Source organism: Gopherus evgoodei, chromosome 1, assembly GCF_007399415.2.
Source record: "Gopherus evgoodei ecotype Sinaloan lineage chromosome 1, rGopEvg1_v1.p, whole genome shotgun sequence".
In the NCBI taxonomy this organism is placed as follows: Eukaryota; Metazoa; Chordata; order Testudines; family Testudinidae; genus Gopherus; species Gopherus evgoodei.
In genome coordinates this window covers 291679282-291699385 of record NC_044322.1, presented here as the reverse complement: position 1 = coordinate 291699385, position 20104 = coordinate 291679282, and the positions used below count along the sequence as shown (strand labels likewise).

The following is a 20104-nucleotide window of genomic DNA, read 5'->3' as shown; positions in this document are numbered from 1 at the left end:
TCTTTCCTACTGCTAGTGAAGTCAGTGCAAAATATCAGAGGGGTAGCTATGTTAGTCTGGATCTGTAAAAGCAGCAAAGAATCCTGTGGCACCTTATAAACTAACAGACGTTTTGGAGCATGAGCTTTCGTGGGTGGATACCCACTTTGTCAGATGCATGTAGTCTGTAAGGTGCCACAGGATTCTTTGCTGCTTTTACAGTGCAAAATAGGTCATTGACATAAATGAGAACAGGTTGGGATTCATAATGCCCACTGAAATCAATGGGAAGGGTAGCACAAATGGGCCTCCAGTTGTCCCCAACAAGTTTTTACAATAATCTCTCAATGGTAACTTATTTTTCATGACGGTGTCACAGGGAGTTAAAAACATGGTTTTACAATGGAAGTTGGTTGCAATCTTGGTATAAGAAAAGGTCACAGTCTATCAGTACATTTATTGTTGTTGCATTAACTCCACAGGTGCATCAACTAAGACTGTTTCCCAAAAATTTTGTCTGAGGACTAAAAATTTCCATTCGAAATAATAAATATGAAATTAAAAGGAGAAGTGAGGAAGAAAACCACGCACAAAAGCCAAAACCTGTAAAACAGATTCAGTTACTTTGAAATCTCCACAACAGCTTTCTAGAAAATCCTCCACTGGATAAAGAGACTACCAAAAACAGAGTACAAGGAAAGAGCAAGGAGATAGAGAGAAGAGTCACATCTCCTTTTTAAAGTACTTTAAATCAGAGCACCATATAGAATGATGAGAGAATAAGAATAGTCACATCATGTAAGTAATTGTCACATGATGCAACAAAGCATCACTGCCTTGAAAAAAAAACCACACAAAGCAGAAACACAATGTACAGGATGAGTCTATGCCCCTGTGCAGGTATGGCAGCATGACTATAGTTATGGTTGTGTCACAACTTCTCTTTGAAGGTCAACCTTTCTCAGTAATTTGAAATAGATATGCTTAGTTGTATTCCTTTGAAAGTTGATGTACCTGTCCTCAGGAGGGGCAGGGTAGGCTGAGTGGGGGTTGCAGAGATATATGATCTGAAGAAAATAGCCATTTTTCAAAAAGTTTCTAGGTGAAGCTCTTTTCTTGTGCAGAGCTAGAAATTAACCTATTGATGTGATGTGGGACAGAAGTGACATCTATTGGATTTTACCCATTATAGTGCATGGCACCACTAAACTTTGGGGGGACTCATACTTAGAATAGTATTTAAGAAAATGTACCTTTTTTTATAGTGTGCATGAGCCAATACAGAAAAGTGGCAACAGAGTTTCTATTCCTGCCATTTAAGCTTGACTCTTGTAAGTGTGCTAAAATGCGAATGTTTATTTGGATTGCTTTGAAATTTGGCATGCATCCTGGAGGTGTGGGGTAGCATTAGTGATCCAAATGTAGGGCCATTTGACCAAGAAGTTTCCAAGTGACAGCCTCCCACTCAAAATGGTTTACTTCTGCTGCCTTGGACTGTTACACTGAGAGGTACTAATGAGTGGATGAATCAAAGCCCTAGTTGTGATTGACAGCTGTGAAGTCACTCTTTAATTAACATAACTAAGGATAATGTTGCTTCTTTTTGACCCAAGTGGCTAGTCAAAGATTGGGGCCTAGCTGAAGAAACTGATGGAGTCTGGTATTTTTCTGTGATACAATCTCGTTTATTTACAAGTAATGTACTTAGTCCCCCTTGTGCAAATGGAGGATGAACCAAGAACAAAAGGAGCAGTTTCTTAGTTTACAGTCCCAAATATCTTTAGCCAACAACTTTAAAAGCTCCTCTCTAGCTTTTTTCCCAGGGTCACACTGTAATCATAGGCTACTGCTTGACTTTCTGGCTTTTTGCCTCTGCCTCTCTCTTTGTTCTTGTCTTTTTCAGTCTTTTGTTGGTCTCCCCCTTCCTCTCTTCCCCCCCTCCAAAAAAAAACAAACAAAAAACCAATACTAAGCCAAAAGCTCTTGGGCAGGTTCATATACTCTTTTTGTCTTAGCTGGGGTCTTATGCTTACAGATATGTTAACTGAAGGGTAAGTTTTAACTTATCAATCTCAATGGTGTTTTAACTTACTCCATAACAAGGTGTCGAGCAGCTTGAAACTAGTTAATCACAGGCCCCTCTAACACAAAAGGAGTTTGGATGGAGTAGGTGGAGGTTGCTAAAATTTGAGTCATGGGGCACAGGCGGCATCTTTCTTAGTTGCCAGAGGGTGCTCAACCCCCACTCTGCCCCAAGCTCCACTCCACTCCTTCTTTCAAGCCCCCACCTTGGCCCCACCTCCGCCTCTTCCTGCCCCCTCTGCCCCAGCGCCTCCTGCATGCTGCTGAACAGCTGATCACTGGTGGACGGAAGGTGCTGAGAGAGAGGGGGAGGAGCTGATCAGTGAGGCCTGCAGGTGGGTGAGAAGTGCTGGGGGGAAGGGGAGGATCTGTTTGGGAGGTCTGCCGGTGGGTGCTGAGCACCACTATTTTTTTTCCATTGGTGCTCCCACCCTGGAGCACTCACGGAGTCAGCACCTATGCATGGAGGGGGGGGGGTTATTTTTGGAGAAACATAATCAAAGAATTTTGGGGAAAATTAGACATGTGAATGCTTCCTGGGAAGGGAGAGAGATTAGGAGGTGGCGGAATGGGCGAATAAGAGGAGAAGAGCAAGGGGCTGTAGAAAGCGAAGGGAGGTTATGGGGATGCATGAGAGGGGAGAGAGACTGACGGCTCAGGTGAGGGAGGCATAGGGAATGAGAGGTGGGACATTGGGTTTATGTCTATACTATGAATCTAGGAGTGTGATTTTCCCTGCTCATGTACGCATACTTGCACTAGCTCCCATCAAGCTAATGTGAGTATAAATAGCAGTGTAGCCATGCAATAGCATTAGACAGAATCCTGTGAGTGAGAGTGAAAGGGCTGTAAAAGGAGGTGAAGGGCTTGTACATTTCAGCAACTGTGGAGCTGGCAGAGTAAAGGTATGTGTGTTAATCAGGTGTATTTGGGCATTGTTGAAAGCAGGCAGAGTTAAGGTTGCATGCGCAGCATTAACTGTGCATTTCCTGGATTTTAGAATTTTGAGTTTTCCTCAACATTCTGCAAGGGGATGACATACCAACAAGCAACCTTAATTCTGAGTTCACATAGTTCTTTGCCGCTGAATTATATGTATTCCAATAGTCTAACCTTCCAGTCTTATAGAACTTTAAAATAAATCTTTATTTGAGTCTGATAAATCATCTGCTCTCGCAACGCAGTCTTGATCTGGTCTGTTCACACATTGTCAGGAGCTGTCAAACTTAATAAAAATAAACATATGGAAGTTTGTCCATTGCATTTAATATCTATCCTGTCATAGAGTAGGACAGGCAGATTTAAGACTGTATTGCTACATTCAATTTAAAAGGCATTAACTGCTTTCTTTTACCCTGAATGTGCATAATGTCAAGAAAAAACGAATAATGTTTACAGACAGGCTCGAAGAGAGACTTCTCTAAAAGTGGACTTACAGAACTCAGCTGTCCTGCCCACATATCACATGCTTGTGTTCAAGACAACTTGTGATTTATTATTAGACTCATAGACTCACAGACTCTAGGACTGGAAGGGACCTCGAGAGGTCATCGAGTCCAGTCCCCTGCCCTCATGGCAGGACCAAATACTGTCTAGACCATCCCTGATAGACATTTATCTAACCTACTCTTAAATATCTCCAGAGATGGAGATTCCACAACTTTCCTAGGCAATCTATTCCAGTGTTTAACTACCCTGACAGTTAGGAACTTTTTCCTAGTGTCCAACCTAAATCTCCCTTGCTGCAGTTTAAGCCCATTGCTTCTTGTTCTATCATTGGAGGCTAAGGTGAATAAGTTTTCTCCCTCCTCCTGATGACACCCTTTTAGATACCTGAAAACTGCTATCATGTCCCCTCTCAGTCTTCTCTTTTCCAAACTAAACAAACCCAATTCCTTCAGCCTTCCTTCATAGGTCATGTTCTCAAGACCTTTAATCATTCTTGTTGCTCTTCTCTGGACCCTCTCCAATTTCTCCACATCTTTCTTGAAATGCACAATACTCCAGTTGAGGCCTAACCAGCGCAGAGTAAAGCGGAAGAATGACTTCTCGTGTCTTGTTTACAACACACCTGTTAATGCATCACAGAATCATGTTTGCTTTTTTTGCAACAGTATCACACTGTTGACTCATATTAAGCTTGTGGTCTACTATGACCCCTAGATCTCTTTCTGCCATACTCCTTCCTAGACAGTCTCTTCCCATTCTGTATGTGTGAAACTGATTGTTCCTTCCTAGGTGGAGCACTTTGCATTTATCTTTATTGAACTTCATCCTGTTTACCTCAGACCATTTCTCCAATTTGTCCAGATCATTTTGAATTTTGATCCTGTCCTCCAAAGCAGTTGCAATCCCTCCCAGTTTGGTATCGTCCGCAAACTTAATAAGCATACTTTCTATGCCAACATCTAAATCGTTGATGAAAATATTGAACAGAACCGGTCCCAAAACAGACCCCTGCGGAATCCCACTTGTTATACCTTTCCAGCAGGATTGGGAGCCATTAACAACTACTCTCTGAGTACGGTTATCCAGCCAGTTATGCACCCACCTTATAGTAGCCCCATCTAAATTGTACTTTCCTAGTTTATCTATAAGAATATCATGCGAGACCGTATCAAATGCCTTACTAAAGTCTAGGTATATCACATCCACCGCTTCTCCCTTATCCACAAGGCTCGTTATCCTATCAAAGAACGCTATCAGATTAGTTTGACACGATTTGTTCTTTACAAATCCATGCTGGCTATTCCCTATCACCTTACCACCTTCCAAGTGTTTGCAGATGATTTCTTTGATTACCTGCTCCATTATCTTCCCTGGCACAGAAGTTAAACTAACTGGTCTGTAGTTTCCTGGGTTGTTTTTATTTCCCTTTTTATAGATGGGCACTATATTTGCCCCCTTCCAGTCTTCTGGAATCTCCCCCATCTCCCATGATTTCCAAAGATAATAGCTAGAGGCTCAGATACCTCTTCTATTAACTCCTTGAGTATTCTAGGATGCATTTCATCAGGCCCTGGTGACTTGCAGGCATCTAACTTTTCTAAGTGATTTTTTACTTGCTCTTTTTTTATTTTATCTTCTAAACCTACCCTCTTCCCGTAAGCATTCACTATACTAGACATTCCTTCAGACTTCTCAGTGAAGACCGAAACAAAGAAGTCATTAAGCATCTCTGCCATTTCCAAGTCTCCCGTTACTGTTTCCCCCTCCTCATTGAGCAGTGGGCCTACCCTGTCCTTAGTCTTCCTCTTGCTTCTAATGTATTGATAAAAAGTCTTCTTGTTTCCCTTTATTCCCATAGCTAGTTTGAGTTCATTCTGTGCCTTTGCTTTTCTAATATTGCCTCTGCATTTCTGTGTTATTTGCCTATATTCATCCTTCGTGATCTGACCTAGTTTCCATTTTTTATATGACGCCTTTTTATTTTGTAGGTCACGCAAGATCTCAAGGGTAAGCCAAGGTGGTCTTTTGCCACATTTTCTATCTTTCCTAACCATCGGAATAACTTGCTTTTGGGCCCTTAATAGTTTCCCTTTGAAAAACTGCCAACTTTCCTCAGTTGTTTTTCCCCTCAGTCTTAATTCCCATGGGACCTTACCTATCAGCTCTCTGAGCTTACCAAAATCCGCCTTCCTGAAATCCATTGTCTCTATTCTGCTGTACTCCCTTCTACCCTTCCTTAGAATTGCAAATTCTATGATTTCATGATCAATTTCACCCAAGCTTCCTTCTACTTTCAAATTCTCAACAAGTTCCTCCCTATTTGTTAAAATCAAGTCTAGAACAGCTTCCCCCCTAGTACCTTTTTCAACTTTCTGAAATAAAAAGTTGTCTGCTATGCAGTCCAGGAACTTATTGGATAGTCTGTGCCCCGCGGTGTTATTTTCCCAACATATATCTGGATAGTTGAAGTCCCCCATCACCACCAAATCTTGGGCTTTGGATGATTTTGTTAGTTGTTTGAAAAAAGCCTCATCCACCTCTTCCACCTGATTAGGTGGCCTGTAGTAGACTCCCAGCATGACATCACACGTGTTTTTTACCCCTTTTAGCCTAACCCAGAGACTCTCCACACTTCTGTCTCCTATGTCCATCTCCACCTCAGTCCAAGTGTGTACATTTTTAATATATAAGGCAACACCTCCTCCCTTTTTCCCCTGTCTATCTTTCCTGAGCAAACTATACCCATCCACACCAACATTCCAGTCGTGTGTATTATCCCACCAAGTTTCAGTAATGCCAATAATATCATAGTTGTATTTATTTATTAGCACTTCCAGTTCCTCCTGCTTATTACCCCTACTTCTTGCATTTGTATATAGGCATCTAAGATACTGGTTTGATCTTGCCTCCCAGTTTTGCCCTGACCCTCCTTCCTCTCTGCTATTATAGCCTGTGCTCCCTCCTGTTTCCAACCCATCTCCCAGGTCTTGTTCCCCACTTACCTGTGGGCTTTGCTCACCTGTCCCCGTCGAACCTAGTTTAAAGCCCTCCTTACTAGGTTAGCCAGTCTGTGCGCAAATAAGGCCTTTCCCCTCTTCGAAAGGTGAACGCCATCTGTTCCTAGCAGTCCTTCCTTGAATAGCATCCCATGGTCGAGGAAGCCAAAGCCCTCCTGGTGACACCATCTTCGCAGCCAGGCATTCACCTCCACGATACATCTGTCTCTGCCCGGGCCCCTACCTTCAACAGGAAGAATCAAAGAGAATACCACCTGCGCTCCAAACTCCTTAACCCGTACTCCCAGAGCCCTGTAGTCACTCTTGATCTGCTCAGTGTCACACCTCGCAGTATCATTTGTGCCCACATGGATGAGTAGCATGGGGTAGTAGTCAGAAGGCCTGATAATCCTCGACAATGCCTCTGTAACATCTCGGATACGGGCCCCTGGCAGGCAGCATACCTCCCGGGATGAACGGTCAGGGCGACAGATGGGTGTCTCCGTCCCCCTCAGCAGAGAGTCTCCAACCACCACTACCCTACGTTTCTTATGACTGGTGGCAGCAGACCTCCCAGCCTTAGGGGTACAAGGCTTCACCTCCTTAACTGTTGGGGGTGATTCCCTCTCTCCTGTATCAAGAAGAGCATAACGGTTATCTTTTACCACAGCAGGAGGGTTCGCAGCAGCGGTGGAGCACTGCCTGCTGCTAGAAGTAACCAGCTGGCTGTGTCCACCCTGAGCCTCCTCCTCCACTGGTGTGTCAGACACACCCTGAGGCATCTCCTCCTCCACTGGTGTGTCGGTAGTCCTGTCAGCTGGGACAGCTACGTCAGCTGTCTCCACATGGATACTGTCCAGGAATTGCTCATGGATATGTATGTTCCTCAGCCTAGCCACCTCCTCCTGTAGCTCTCCCACCTGCTGCCTGAGAGATTCCACCAGTAGGCACCTTTCACATTGGATGCCACCCCCAGCCTGGATATCAGTAAGTGGAAATTGCAAATTACAGTCTTTGCAAGCCCACACCAGAATCTGGGTAAAAGCATCCATGCTCTGGTGCTCTGTCTGGCTACAGGCGCAGGTGGACGAGACAGAAGCAGTGCTGGCACAGGTGTTGCGGGTCCTCCTCACCATTGTAAGCCTCCCTCTGTCAAACACTCTCAAATTCCGTCTACAGCTCCCTGTCGGCTCTGCTCTGCTGTAAACAGAAAGGTTTTGGATGTGGCTCGGTTTATAGGTTCAGGGGACCAATGGGTCACAGATGAGACCGACAAGGGACCCCTCCTCCCTTCCTACCCCCCTTCCAAACTCCCTTGCAAAACTCCCTGTTAGCAGCTCCTGTTCACTAAGCTCCCTGGTCGCTTGTGCGCAGCTTTATAAAGCCCTGGCCTGAGTGAATGCCCCGCCCACCGGTTAAGGCTCAGCCAATTACCAGAGGCTTCTAGCTTTCAAACCTTCCTAGCACTGAGGAGCCCCAGTCATAGACCAAGACCCTATTATGCTAGGTGCTATACAAACACAGAAGACAGTCTCTGTTTATGCTTATCTGAGACTGTGTGTGTACACATATATTATTATTTGTTATGATTATTTATTATTTGTATTACCATAGCACCTTAGAGCCCTAGTTATGGACCAGGACCCCACTGTGTTAGGTGCTGTACAAACATAGAACAAAAAGACCATTCCTGTCCCAAAAAGCTTGCAATCTAAATTTAAGGCAAGAGACAACAGGTGAATACAGAAAGAAGGGAGAGTACAAGGGAATGAGACAACATTGGTCAGCTTGTTAGGCAGTGGTCTGAGCACATGAGCAGCCTAACTGTTAATTTTTTTGTGGACCTCACAGCAAAGGATAGTTTGAAGGAGGGTTTTGAATGAGGATACTAAGTTAATTTTGTGGATGTTTATGGGGAGCTTCTCCCAAGCATGAGGGGCAGCTTGGGAGAAAGCACAAAGGTGCTTTGTTTGAAAATTTAACTAGTGGGCGATTGAGGCTGTGTCATGGGCTGATCAGAGGAGGGTGTTGACCTTTTGATGAGAATGTAGATATAACAGGTCAAGTGGGGATACATTGTGAAAGGTTCTGAAAGTGAAGACTAATAGATTCATATGATAGAGAAGAGGGAGCCATGAAGGGATGCAAAGGAGAGAATGACATGATCAAAGTGACATGTTAGGAAAATGATCTTTGCAGCAGCATTCTGAATGGATATCAGTGGTGCAAGAAGGCATTTGTCAAAGCCAGAGGAAAGGATGTTGAAGAAATTGAGACTGAGATGAAGAGAGTGTGGATGAGCACTTAAGCTGTCTGTAGACATACCTAAGTACTAACAGTGATATGCCCAGCCAACTCAAAAGCTTTCCTTGGTGCCTGAGGACAAAATTTGTTTACTGGCCCAATTTTGTTCTCACTGAAATCAATAACAAAATTCCTGTTGCCTTAAAAGGGAGCAAGATCAGGCCCTAACTGAGTATGCTGGCTGTGTGCAAGCATTCTCCATGGACAATGGGAGGAAATGGAATTCTTCCTCTGATGCACTACCAGCAAATCCATAAATACTTTACCAATCTCAGGGCTGCAATCATATTCACAAACCTTTTGCTCCTCTTCTTTGAAGCATATTGGCCAGAGGATGTGAATAGACAATCCTTCCATCCCTGCCTATTTCTTCAACCCCCTCTCCATAGCTGAGAAAGAGTATTTGCAAAATGGTGCAGGTGGCACAGTGTTCCAAAGTGCAGCCTCTTGGTGTCTCAGAAATGCCATTCTGATTCCTTTGCTTTGGTGGCATTTTCCAGTCCTTCCACAGGCTACAGGGTGGGACCTTAAATGTGCGAAGTTCTTTTAGAATGTCTACTGAACAGTCTTCACTTGCATTGTAAGCTTCTTTGTTATATACAGGGCCTAGCATATTGGGGCCTCTTGGCATTACTCATGATGGTGTGCTTTTGTTTGCCTCAGAAATAGAAACCACCATTCTTGATGTCTGAAGAGTGGTAGTTGTTTTTGGGGGTGGAGAATGGGATAAAGTGAGAGGGAGTTGGGCCAAAATGAGACCGTTTATTGGTCAAATCCTGCTCACCTTATTCAGTCCAGACTGAGAATTTATTGAGTAAATATTTTCCCTCTTGTAGTGGGTAAATAGACTATTTCCTTTGATCAGTTTATTCATTTACCAGTTATGTACCTTGTTGAATGACTAAACTTGGAATATATCAGTAATAGTCACCTTGCATAACCCCCAAGTTAATAGTGAATGTTACAATATTTGTGGCTATCCTGATTTGTTGACACACACGTATACTTACTTGGAGTTGTAATTTTCTTCTTCTTCTTCTTCTATTTCCTTTATGCCACTGTTTCTGGTGAGGATCATGGTGACAGTATGGAGAAACAGACCTCCTTTTCTTCTACAACAGGTTCCAGCTCCTCCTGAGGGATTCCCAAGTGTTCCCAGGCCAACAGGGAGATATAATTTCTCCAGAGTGTCCTAGATTGGCCTGGGGACCTCCTCCCAGTGGGATATGCCTGGTAGACATCCAAAGGAAGCCTCCCAGAGGGCATCCTTATCAGGTGCCCAAACCACCTCAGCTGGCTCCTCTTGATCCAGAGAAGTAGCAGCTCTCCTTCAAGGCTCTCCTGAATAGCTGAGCCCCTCACATTGTCTTGGAGAGTATGTCCAGCCACACTGTGGAGAAACCTCATTTCTGCCCCTTCTACCCACGATTTTGTCCTTTTTGGTCATTACGCAAAGTTTATGACCATAGGTAAGGATGGGGACATTGATTGGCCTGTAAACCAAGAGCTTTGTCCAAGAACTCAGCTCCTGCTTCACCACCACGGATTGGTACAGCGCCCACATCACTGTTGCTGCTGCACCAATCTACTGGTCAATCTCCTGCTCCCGCTCACCATCACTTATAAACAAGACCCCTAGGCAGCTGCTCCCCCTCACCTAGAGAGACAAATCCACTTTCCTCTGAGAGACGACCATGACCTCCAATTTGGAGATGCTAATTCTCATCCCAGCTGCTTCACAGTCAGCAGCAAAATGTAATTTTCTGTATCTCTTATATAATGTCTTTGTATAATGTGACTCTATGAACAATCTGCTCCCCCTACTTTTTTTTTTCATTACAGATAGAGTCATTAGAACAGTAAAATAACTGATTCCATAAAGAATATATAACTCTGCAAAATTCAGGAGTCTAGTGTATTCTTTTAGCTGGTTCACACTTTATAGTATTCTAAAAAGGACCCTCTGAAACTTAGAAAAGTCCCCTGGCTTGGCCCCAGATAGTAAAAAGAAATTCAAAACAATTTGAAGTAGCTGAGCTTAAGATGTTTCTTCCATTCTCAGAAGCCTTGCTGATACTAGTGGTAGTCCCCATTTTAGGCGCAGGGAATCTCTCTCAAACCAGTAGAATCTTTCAAAACAAGGGATGGGGGAGATTGTTTTTAGTTTGTAATTACTGCAGCTGCTCAGTAATGGGAGTACACCAAACCCATAATGTGCCAGTAGCATACAACGGCTCAAAGGCAAGTACTGTAGGTGCTTCAGTAGCTAGGTCTTGAGGGTGCTGGCCTTGGTAGGTGCCAGTAACCAGTCAGACACATGGCTACAAGAAAAGGTTTTTTACTAGGGCTGGCAGGAAAGGGAAAGGTTGGACATACCTTAGGTTCAGAGTCTTAAACCTTTACAGTTCAAAGTGAGCCATAGCTGTAAATGTTTGGGTCCCTGGAGCAGTCCAGTCGAGAATTAGGGATCTGCAGGGATAGTGCCTGGAGTACCCTCTCCAGTGCAGCTCTATTCCAAGCAAACAGGAACTTACAGGTTTTCAAACCTGTGTCTCTGATTCAAACCTGTGTCTCTGCACTGCCTCCCTGCCCAGCTGCTGTTGCTTCTGTCAGGGGCGGCTCCAGGCCCCAGCACGGCAAGTGCATGCTTGGGGCAGCAAGCTGCGGGGGGCGCTCTGCCGGCGCCACGAGGGCAGCAGGCAGGCTGCCTTCGGTGCCTTGCCTGCAGAGGGCCCGCTGGTGCCGTGGCTTCGGCAGTCCTCCCGCAGGCGTGCCTGCGGAGGGTCCGCAGGCAAGCTGCCGAAGGCAGCCTGCCTGCCGTGCTTGGGGCGGCAAAATGCATGGAGCCGCCCGTGTTCTCTGTAAGTGCCATATAGTCCTGCACTCTGCTGTGATGTCCAGCAGTCACAGCCTTTTCCATGTGTGGCTGTGTATATGGTTTCTGGGGAATCTTTTTTGTATCTAGCTTCACTGTAGCTCCTGGCTAGCCATGCAGCTGTGCCTTCACTGAACACAGCATGGCAGTGCCCACTTTCTGGTTCAAGACTTTTCCCCACCGCACATGCCCTTCCTTCTAGCCAGATAATGGGAAAGGACTGATTCAAATTGGAATTAATGCATTCACCTTTGGCCTGGCTGCCCACAACGCTCCCATCAGGGGGCCAGGTCAAACCAGAGTGATGCAGTGAACTCATGCCTAAAGTGCCAGGTCACTAAGCCCAGAGTAGGCGGCTGAGCCCAGCCTTCCCTATGTGATGGAAGCGACCGGAGCTACTGCTGCGGGATAAGTGCAGGATCACTCTACAACTTCTCCCCTCTTGGGGGCAGCACCCACCTCCCAGTGACAGCACACAACCTTGCCCCTCTAGGGACAGGGCCCCCCCTGCTTTAGCCACTAGAAATGTTGCAACCAAACACCCAGTACTTACACAAATCACATAAGTGTTAAAAATAACCTCACAATAAGATGCCCCTCTTCCTCCTTTTTCAGTTTGCTCCCTCTGCACCCTCTTAATTCATTTCTCTTCATCCTCATAATAAGCATATTCTGTTACTGCAGGCCGATACAGTTGAGCAGTAGGTTTCAATTATTTTTTATGGAGGGGTGAGGGAGAGGAGAGGGAATATTTGTGATTTATTGAAAGTGATGTGGGGAGGCACAGTGGTACAGATCTAGATTGTGCATTCCTCTGCCTTGTGTTCTCACAAGGTTGGCAGTCTGACTAACCCCAGGCTTTGGAAGGCCAGGCTGTTGGTTGTGCTCTGGGCAAGTGCTATCATTAAGGCAAAGTAGGCGGTTGCCCAGGGTGCCAAGATTTGGGGGTGCCAAAAAGCGGTGCCCCCAATTTTTTTTTACAGCGGTTCCTCCCCAGGGCGCGGTGGCTGCTCCACTTCTCCCATCTCCCAGGCTTGCAGCACCAAGCAGTTGTTTGGCACTGCAAGCCTGGCAGGAGAATTAGAGCGGAGGAGGCATGCTTGGGGAGAAGGTGGAGCAGAGGTGAGCTGGGGTGGGGAGCTTCTATATGGCTCTCTGGGCCGGGATGGGGTAGTGGGTAGCTGCCGTGGGGGTGCCTCAGGGTGTATGGTGGGGAACTGCTGTGGGGGGGGCACCTCAGGGCGGAGGGGGGGTAGGGAGTTGCCACAGGGCTGGGTGGGGGGCGCAAGGTGGAAGTTTCGCCTAGGGTGCGAAACGTCCTTGCACGGACCCTGGTTGTGCTGGTTTGAGGCTCCCCTAGACCTGGAGATGATGGAGGTAGAAGGGGCTGCACTGCGTGCATGCTCCCTGCTTGGAGGGACACGTTGGCTGCTCGAAGCTATGTCAAGTGCCTCCAGGTACTATGGACAAGGGCGCCTGTGCTAACAGTTGGAGTCCCGGCTACGCGGATACAAATCTGTAGCCGGACAGGGCTCTGCTAACAGTGCCCTATAAGCAGGAGGATCTGTTTTGCCTGGCCCACGCTCCGAGATGCGCGGGGCTCTGATCCGCTGTTCAGCGCCAAGACCGTGAATGAAATCGGGGCGGTCACTCAGGCTTGTGCAACTCACCTGGCCCCCGGCCATCAGCAGGGGCGGCTCAGCGGCAGGAGCAAAGCCCGGGCTGGACTCGGTACTTTAGCGCCTGCAGACTTGTTGCTCGCGAAGCGCTCCGCGGCGGAGAGCGGCGCTTGCAGCCGACAGGGGATCCAGCTCGGCTTTTTCGAGCGGCTTCCACGTGGCCCTTCAGTCGGGCTAGAGGGAGTCGCTCCCCAGCCGCACAGGACGGGACCGGTCCGCAGAGCGGCATCACCATGGGCCTCCAGCGCAGGCTGATAGGGATCCTCGCCTGCAACCGGGTCTGGGGCAATGGCTGGCTGACGGGGCCAGCCCGGCGCGGCGCTGGGAGCGCTCCCGCCGCCCGGCGCTCCCTCTCCGCCGGGCAGGCCGCCCCCGAGGGCGCGTACGAGCAGGCGGTCAGGGCTGCCCTGGCGGAGCCCGAGAAGCTGTGGGGAGAAGCCGCCGGGCGGATCCAGTGGCACAAGCCCTGGGTCAAACTCGTGGACAGGAGCAACCCGCTCGTAGCCTCCTGGTGAGCGACACCCCGCCCTCCTCCGGGGGCGCCCTCGGAGCAGGGGTGAGCGGGCGGCGGTCCAGCAGAGAAGGGCTAGAGACAGCGGGGGGAAGCCCAGTGTCCGCCCGCAGGTGGGGGCTGGAGGGAAGAAGAGAGCGTCCGTCGTGGGGTCGGGTGTGTGGGGAGGAGGAGCAGCAGGGAATGTCCCCAGACCTGTCAGGGGGTCAGATGTGTGTGTGTGGGGAGAACAGCTATTGCCTCTAGGATATAATGGGGGCCTGTGTTTGTAGGGGGGGAGGAGCAGGGAATGTCCCAAACTTATCATGGGGATCCGGTGTGGGAGAAGCAGTAAGTGCCTCTAGCCCAGGGGTGGGCAAACTTTTTGGCCCCAGGGCCCCATTGGGATTGGGCAACTGTATATAGAGCTGGGTAGGGAAGGCTGTGGCTCCCCAAACCGCCTGGCCTCCATCTCCTCTCACTTCCTGCCCCTGACTGCCCCCCTCTGAACCCCCAACCCATCCAACCTCCCCCCTGCTCCTTGTTCCCTGACTGCCTCCTCCTGGGACACCCACCCCTATCCAAAGCCCCTGCTCCCTGTCTGCCCCAACCACATTTACACCCCTGCCCTCTGACAGCCCCCCAGGGGCTCCCACCCCCTATCCAACCACCCTCTGCTCCTCACCCCCTGACCACCCCCTCCTGGGATCCCCCACCCCTAACTGCCCCCTGGGATCCCACCCCCTTATCCACTCCCTGTCCCCTGACTGCCCTCCCAATCCCTATCCACATCCCCATCCCCTGACAGCCCCCCGGGACTCCTACTCCCAACTCTCCCTGTTCCTGACCCCCTGACCACCGCCCCCAGAACCTCCACTCTATCCAACTGCACCTCCTCCTCCCTGACCAGGAGCGGTGCCAGACCGTCTGGCGCCCTAGGCAGAATTCGGAGGGCGGCATTTTGTGCACTCCCCACAGGGCATGCGGAAGCTTCCAGTTCCGCTCCCATTGTGCCGCCGAAGAAGGACCCTCCGCCAAAATGCTGCAGGCGACCGTGGCAGTCATTGAGCTGCTCAATTGCCTGCACTGTTTTCCGCGGCACGTCAGTAGATCCTTCGGGCGCGGAAACAGAAGCTCTTGTGCGCCCCGTGGAGAACGCACAAAATGCCACCCCACGAATCCTGGAGCCCTAGGCGACTGCCTAGGGTCTCCTAATGGAAGCGCCGGCCCTGTCCCTGACTGGCCCCCCGCTCCCCTACTTGACCCCCTTACCAGCAGCAGGAGCTTGCAGCCATGCCACCTGGCCAGAGCCAGCTGCGCTTCCCATGCTGCCCAGCGAGAGCAGTGGGCCAGAATGTGGCCTGTGTGGCTGCGGGGGAGAGGACGGGGATGGGGACAAGGCTCCCTGGCTGGGAGCTCAGGGGCCGGGCAGGATGGGCCTGTGGGCCGTAGTGTGCCCATGTCTGCTCTAGCCTATCAATGAGACCCAGGGCTTTATTTGTGTGTAGTAGTGGGGAGGAGAAGAGAATGCCTCTAATGTATAATGGGGGTCAGGTGTGTTGGAGGCAAAGCATGCCCTCCACCTTTAATAGGGGGTCACTGGTGCACGTCTGTGTTCTTCCTTCCCTGATCTTCACCAGTAGTATGTTTGGTATACCCATCATAACAAATGTTTCTGTTTTGACTAGAAAATATGGACCCTTTTAGGTGGGGGAAATGGGTATGTTTCACCAATACTAAAACATGCATAAGGAAGCCGAATCGATGTGTGTTTTGTTGACTGTTTTTGTAGCATCACACCAAAAGTAGATCAGAATGTAGAGACTAAATGTCTTCTATATTGTTTATGGCAGAGGATGTCTATAGCATGAGATTACAGGTAAATCATTGCACTGTTCACTGAGCGTATGCATGCCACTTACACTAAACTAAAATCAAATTACAGCAAGAGATTTTAGATAGTTACTTTAAAATCCTGTTACTTTAATTTATTCTCTTTTAGAAAGTATCATAATAAATCTGCCAAATTGATATGCAGTTTGTGAAAAGTTTGTATTCTGGAAAGAAGACATATTTTATTATGGTGAATCTTGACAAAATCAAACTCTTTTGACCTTCAAAAAGTTTTTTATTTTGACAATAAACTAATACAGCAACATAATTGATATCAGTCAGTTAAAGTAAATTGAAAGATAATTTGTTACATTCAATGCCTTTCCAAAGACGACTTCACCATTGAACTTTTATTTTTTATTTTTATTTTTTTTTGTATTGGGGAGGCAGGATAATATTAGAACAAGAATTTCCATTGCATTCCCCTAGAAAACCTGTGTACAATATACATCAAAAAAATGCTGGAGCAGTGTCCCAGCTGTGTGTTTAGTAAGTCTATGCCCTATATATTTTTTTATGTTTTCAGAAGGGAACTTCAGTTAAACTCACCGTTTAGACGTTAGTTTAAAAATTATGACCAAGCACGTGATCTGTCAGAGTTCTAAATCATTTCCACTAATTTAGCTGTAATACAATAATTTGTCATGAGAATAGAAGCATTATTCTGCATCTCTCCACTGCAGGGGTGGTGAGCCTGAGCCGGAGAAGGAGCCAGAATTTACCAATGTACATTGCCAAAGAGTCACAATAATACATCAGCAGCCCCCCATCAGCTCCCCCACCCCGCTCCCAGTGCCTCCCGCCCAGGGACACCCCTGCTGATCAGCAACTTCCTCCCCTCCCTCCCTGCATATCCTGATCAGTTGTTTCGTGGTGTGCAGGAGGCTCTGGGGTGGGGGGAGGGAGAGGAGCGAGGGCACTGCAGGCTTAGGCGAGGGGGCGGGAAGGGGTGGAGTGGGCGCAGGGCCTGTGGCAGAGCCAAGGGTTAAGCAGTGAGTACCCTGTGGCACATTGGAAAGTTGGTGCCTGTGGCGCCAGCTCCGGAGTCGGTGCCTATACAAGGAGCTGCATGTGGCTTCGGAGCCAGAGGTTGGCAATCCCTGCTCCACTGTAATAAAATAACTAAGGAGGATGTTAAACAGAATCTACTAGGGATAAACGCTTTTAAATATGAGAGGGGTAGCCGTGTTAGTCTGGATCTAAAAAGTGAAAAAGAGTCCTGTGGCACTTTATTGACTAACAGACATATTGTAGCATAAGCTTTCGTGGGTGAATATCCACTTCATCAGACGTTTGACGAAGTGGGTATTCACCCATGAAAGCTTATGCTCCAGTACGTCTGTTAGTCTATAAGCTGCCACAGGATTTTTTGTCACTTTTAAATAAGCAGTCCTGTATAACTTACAGCTAAGAGTCCTAAAACAGCTAGCTACAGAGATCTGTCTTCACCAATGTTAATTTTGAATAAATCTTGAAATACTGGGAAAGTTCTAGAAGACTGAAAGAATACTAATGCCATACCAGTATTAAAAATGAGCAAGTAGAATGTCCTGACTAATTACAGGCCATTTAGCCTGACATCACCCTTGGGCATAATAATGGAAGCTGGTATTAGATTCAGTCAATAAAGAGCTAAAGGATACAAATATAATTAATGTCAGCATGGTTCTGTGGAAAATAGGTTTTGTCAAACAAACCTGAATTCATTCTTTGAGATAAGTTTGGCTGAGAAATGTAACTGCCTTGGACTTGGACTTTCGTAAGGCATTTTGACTTGATACCACAAGTCAAACACAAGTTATTGGACTAAGTGTATGGGTAACTGTGAAATTCTATGGGCGGTGTTAGATAGGAGGTCAGACTAAACGATATAAGGTCCCTTCTGGCTTTATACCTCATTTTTTCCCTGTGCAAAGTGGATATAAACTGCTGCTAAATCACAGTGATAGCATTTTATACCACTTTGCATAGGAGTGAAGAACTACACAAAGGTGCAAGGCTGGGAGGATCAGTATCAGACCCTCTCTTTCTGACTGGAATTGTATTGATGTCAAGTATCTAGTGCTCCATTTTAGTTAATAAAACACAGTGAAATCAAGTACAAGTCTGTATACTTCTCATGTCTAAACTCTCTCTAACAAAGGAGTTTCTTTACCTTCATATGCTCCACAAATGTTTATTTTAATCCAAGTTTATATGTTCATGCTTATCTGAAACAGAGAGTGAGTGTGCCTATATATTATTACTTGTTGATTGTTTGTTTGTCTCACTGTAGCATCTAAGAGCCCCAGTTAAGCCCAGGACTCCATTGTGTTAGGTTCTGTACAGACAAAAGACTGTCCCTGCCCCAAAGTGCTTAAAATCTATGTTTAAGACAAGAAGCAGCAGATGGGGGAGTACAAGGACAAGTACATGCCTACAAAATGATGACAAAGAGTTTTAAGGTGGGATTTGAAGGAGGATCATGAGGTAGCTTTGAAGCTGTTTATGGGGTGCTCTTCCATGAGGGGCAGCACGGGAGAAAGCACAGAAGTGCATGTTTGAAAATTTAACAAGTAAGCAACTGGGGTTGGTGCCGTTGGTAGATCAAAGGCAGGAGTCAACGTTTCAATAGTGAATGAGAGATGATACGTAGGGTAGGGATAGGCAGTGAAAGGCCTTTGAAAGTTAAGACAAGTCGCTGGTATTTGATCCAATAGAGGGGGAGGGGGCAATAGAAGGCTGCAAAGAGGAATAATGTGATCAAAGCGATGGATCTGTGCAGCAGCATTCTGAAAGGATATGGATGCGGCAAGATTGTATTTGTCAAGGTAAACAAAAGATGCTGCAATAATCGAGATGCGAAATGGCAGGAGTTTTAGCTTGGTGGATGGATGTTATGCAGAGAGAATTTGGTTCATCCGATCGTGGCTCCCAGGCCAATGGGGGCTGCAGGAAACGACACGGACCGAGGGATGTGCTGGCCGCCCTTCCCGCAGCTCCTATTGGTCTGGAGCGGTGAACCGCGGCCAGAGATAGCCGCGATTGGCTGAACCTGCAGACACGGCAAGTAAACAAACCAGTGCGGACCGCCAAGGGCTTTCCATGAACAAGCGGCGGCCTGACTTTGAGAAGCACTGCTTTAAAGAGTCCAAGCACAAAAAAAGACCACAGAAACCAGTGATTCTGTACTGACCTGCACTGATCTACTGCCAGCACCTGCATTCCTCCAAGCTCGAGACCTGTCTGCTCCAGGGAAGACAATTGTTCCTGTACCAGTTGTGGGGACTGAGAAAGTATCCTTGATTCCAGGGAAGCTGGGAAGTGTTTTCCATGGGAGAGTCAAGGTTTCCACACTGCCTGGAACCCTCTACTTCCAGGGAGACTTTATCTTCTGTGCAGGGCATGCCTTAGCTGAGGCACCTCTTACCCCCTGCTCCGGCACCTCTTAGCCCAGCAACGGAATGGGCTAGACAACAGCACCTACACTCCACCCCATCTGACAGGGAAGGCAAAGCAGCTTGACCTTTTGGGCCTTAAGGTCTTCTCCTCAGCCAGCCTTCAATTTGAGATCTTGATCAGGCATTACTTGCCAAATACAATTTCCTGTATTACAGCAAATTGGAGGACTTTGCTGAAAAACTGCCTCAACAAGTCTGGGCTCCTTCTAAGCAATAATAGAGGAGGGGAACAAGATCATTGTTTAAATTGGCCATGGATGTGGCAGATATCTCATCACTAGAGCCCTGTAAATCTGTGGATATCCACTTTATATCTGTGGACCATTTTTGCGAATTGCAGCTTGGATGCAGATACAAATTTTGTATCCTGGCAGGGCTGTGCAGCACATGCTCATCCGAATGTAACAGTTGTCACCCAGCCCTCAGGCTCCAGCTCAGCTCTCTGAATCTTGCATCAGCAGGCTGCAATATGTTGCAATAGCCTCTGGGTATTCTGGGAGTTGAAATCCCTAGCTTTCTCAGATGGAGGAGGTAAATTACAACTCCCAGAAAGTAGTGAGTCAAGTGCCATTTTGAAAGATGTGTGGTTGTACTTTAGCGGGCGCTTTGAAGAGAATAGTTGTCGCTGCTGTCTGTCCCGGCTGGGTCTGCATGCGTTAGAGCCACCATAGTTGCGTAGGGGTGTCCAAGGCCCCCACTGGGAGGGTGGTGCTGCACACAAGGCCCAGGATTGTAGCCTCCCTGCCTGCAGTGGGGAAAGAGGTGTGGCGGGGGAGAAGTGGGGAGCCGTTGGGGGTCAGTTTGGCACAGCCTTGCATCACTGGTGCGGGGTGACCTGTGGAGCCTTTGGTAGAGCCCTTCAAATCTGCAGATATCCACATCCATGGATGCAGATATCCACGGACAAATTTTGTGGC

The 20104-nt window shown here is 47.4% G+C and overlaps 1 protein-coding gene across 2 annotated transcripts in view; it reads left to right on the top strand.

Moving 5' to 3' along the window:
• ACSS3 (acyl-CoA synthetase short chain family member 3) overlaps positions 1-20104 on the top strand; it is a 180455-nt gene that overhangs the window by 25346 nt on the left and 135005 nt on the right. The window contains exon 1 of one of the 2 annotated variants that reach the window (XM_030548631.1): positions 13598-13875. The exons of the other annotated variant lie outside the window; for it this stretch is intronic. Within the exon in view, the coding sequence (XP_030404491.1) occupies positions 13598-13875 (278 nt within the window). Of the gene's footprint in view, positions 1-13597; positions 13876-20104 lie in introns of those variants that run through there. 2 annotated transcript variants of the gene reach the window in all.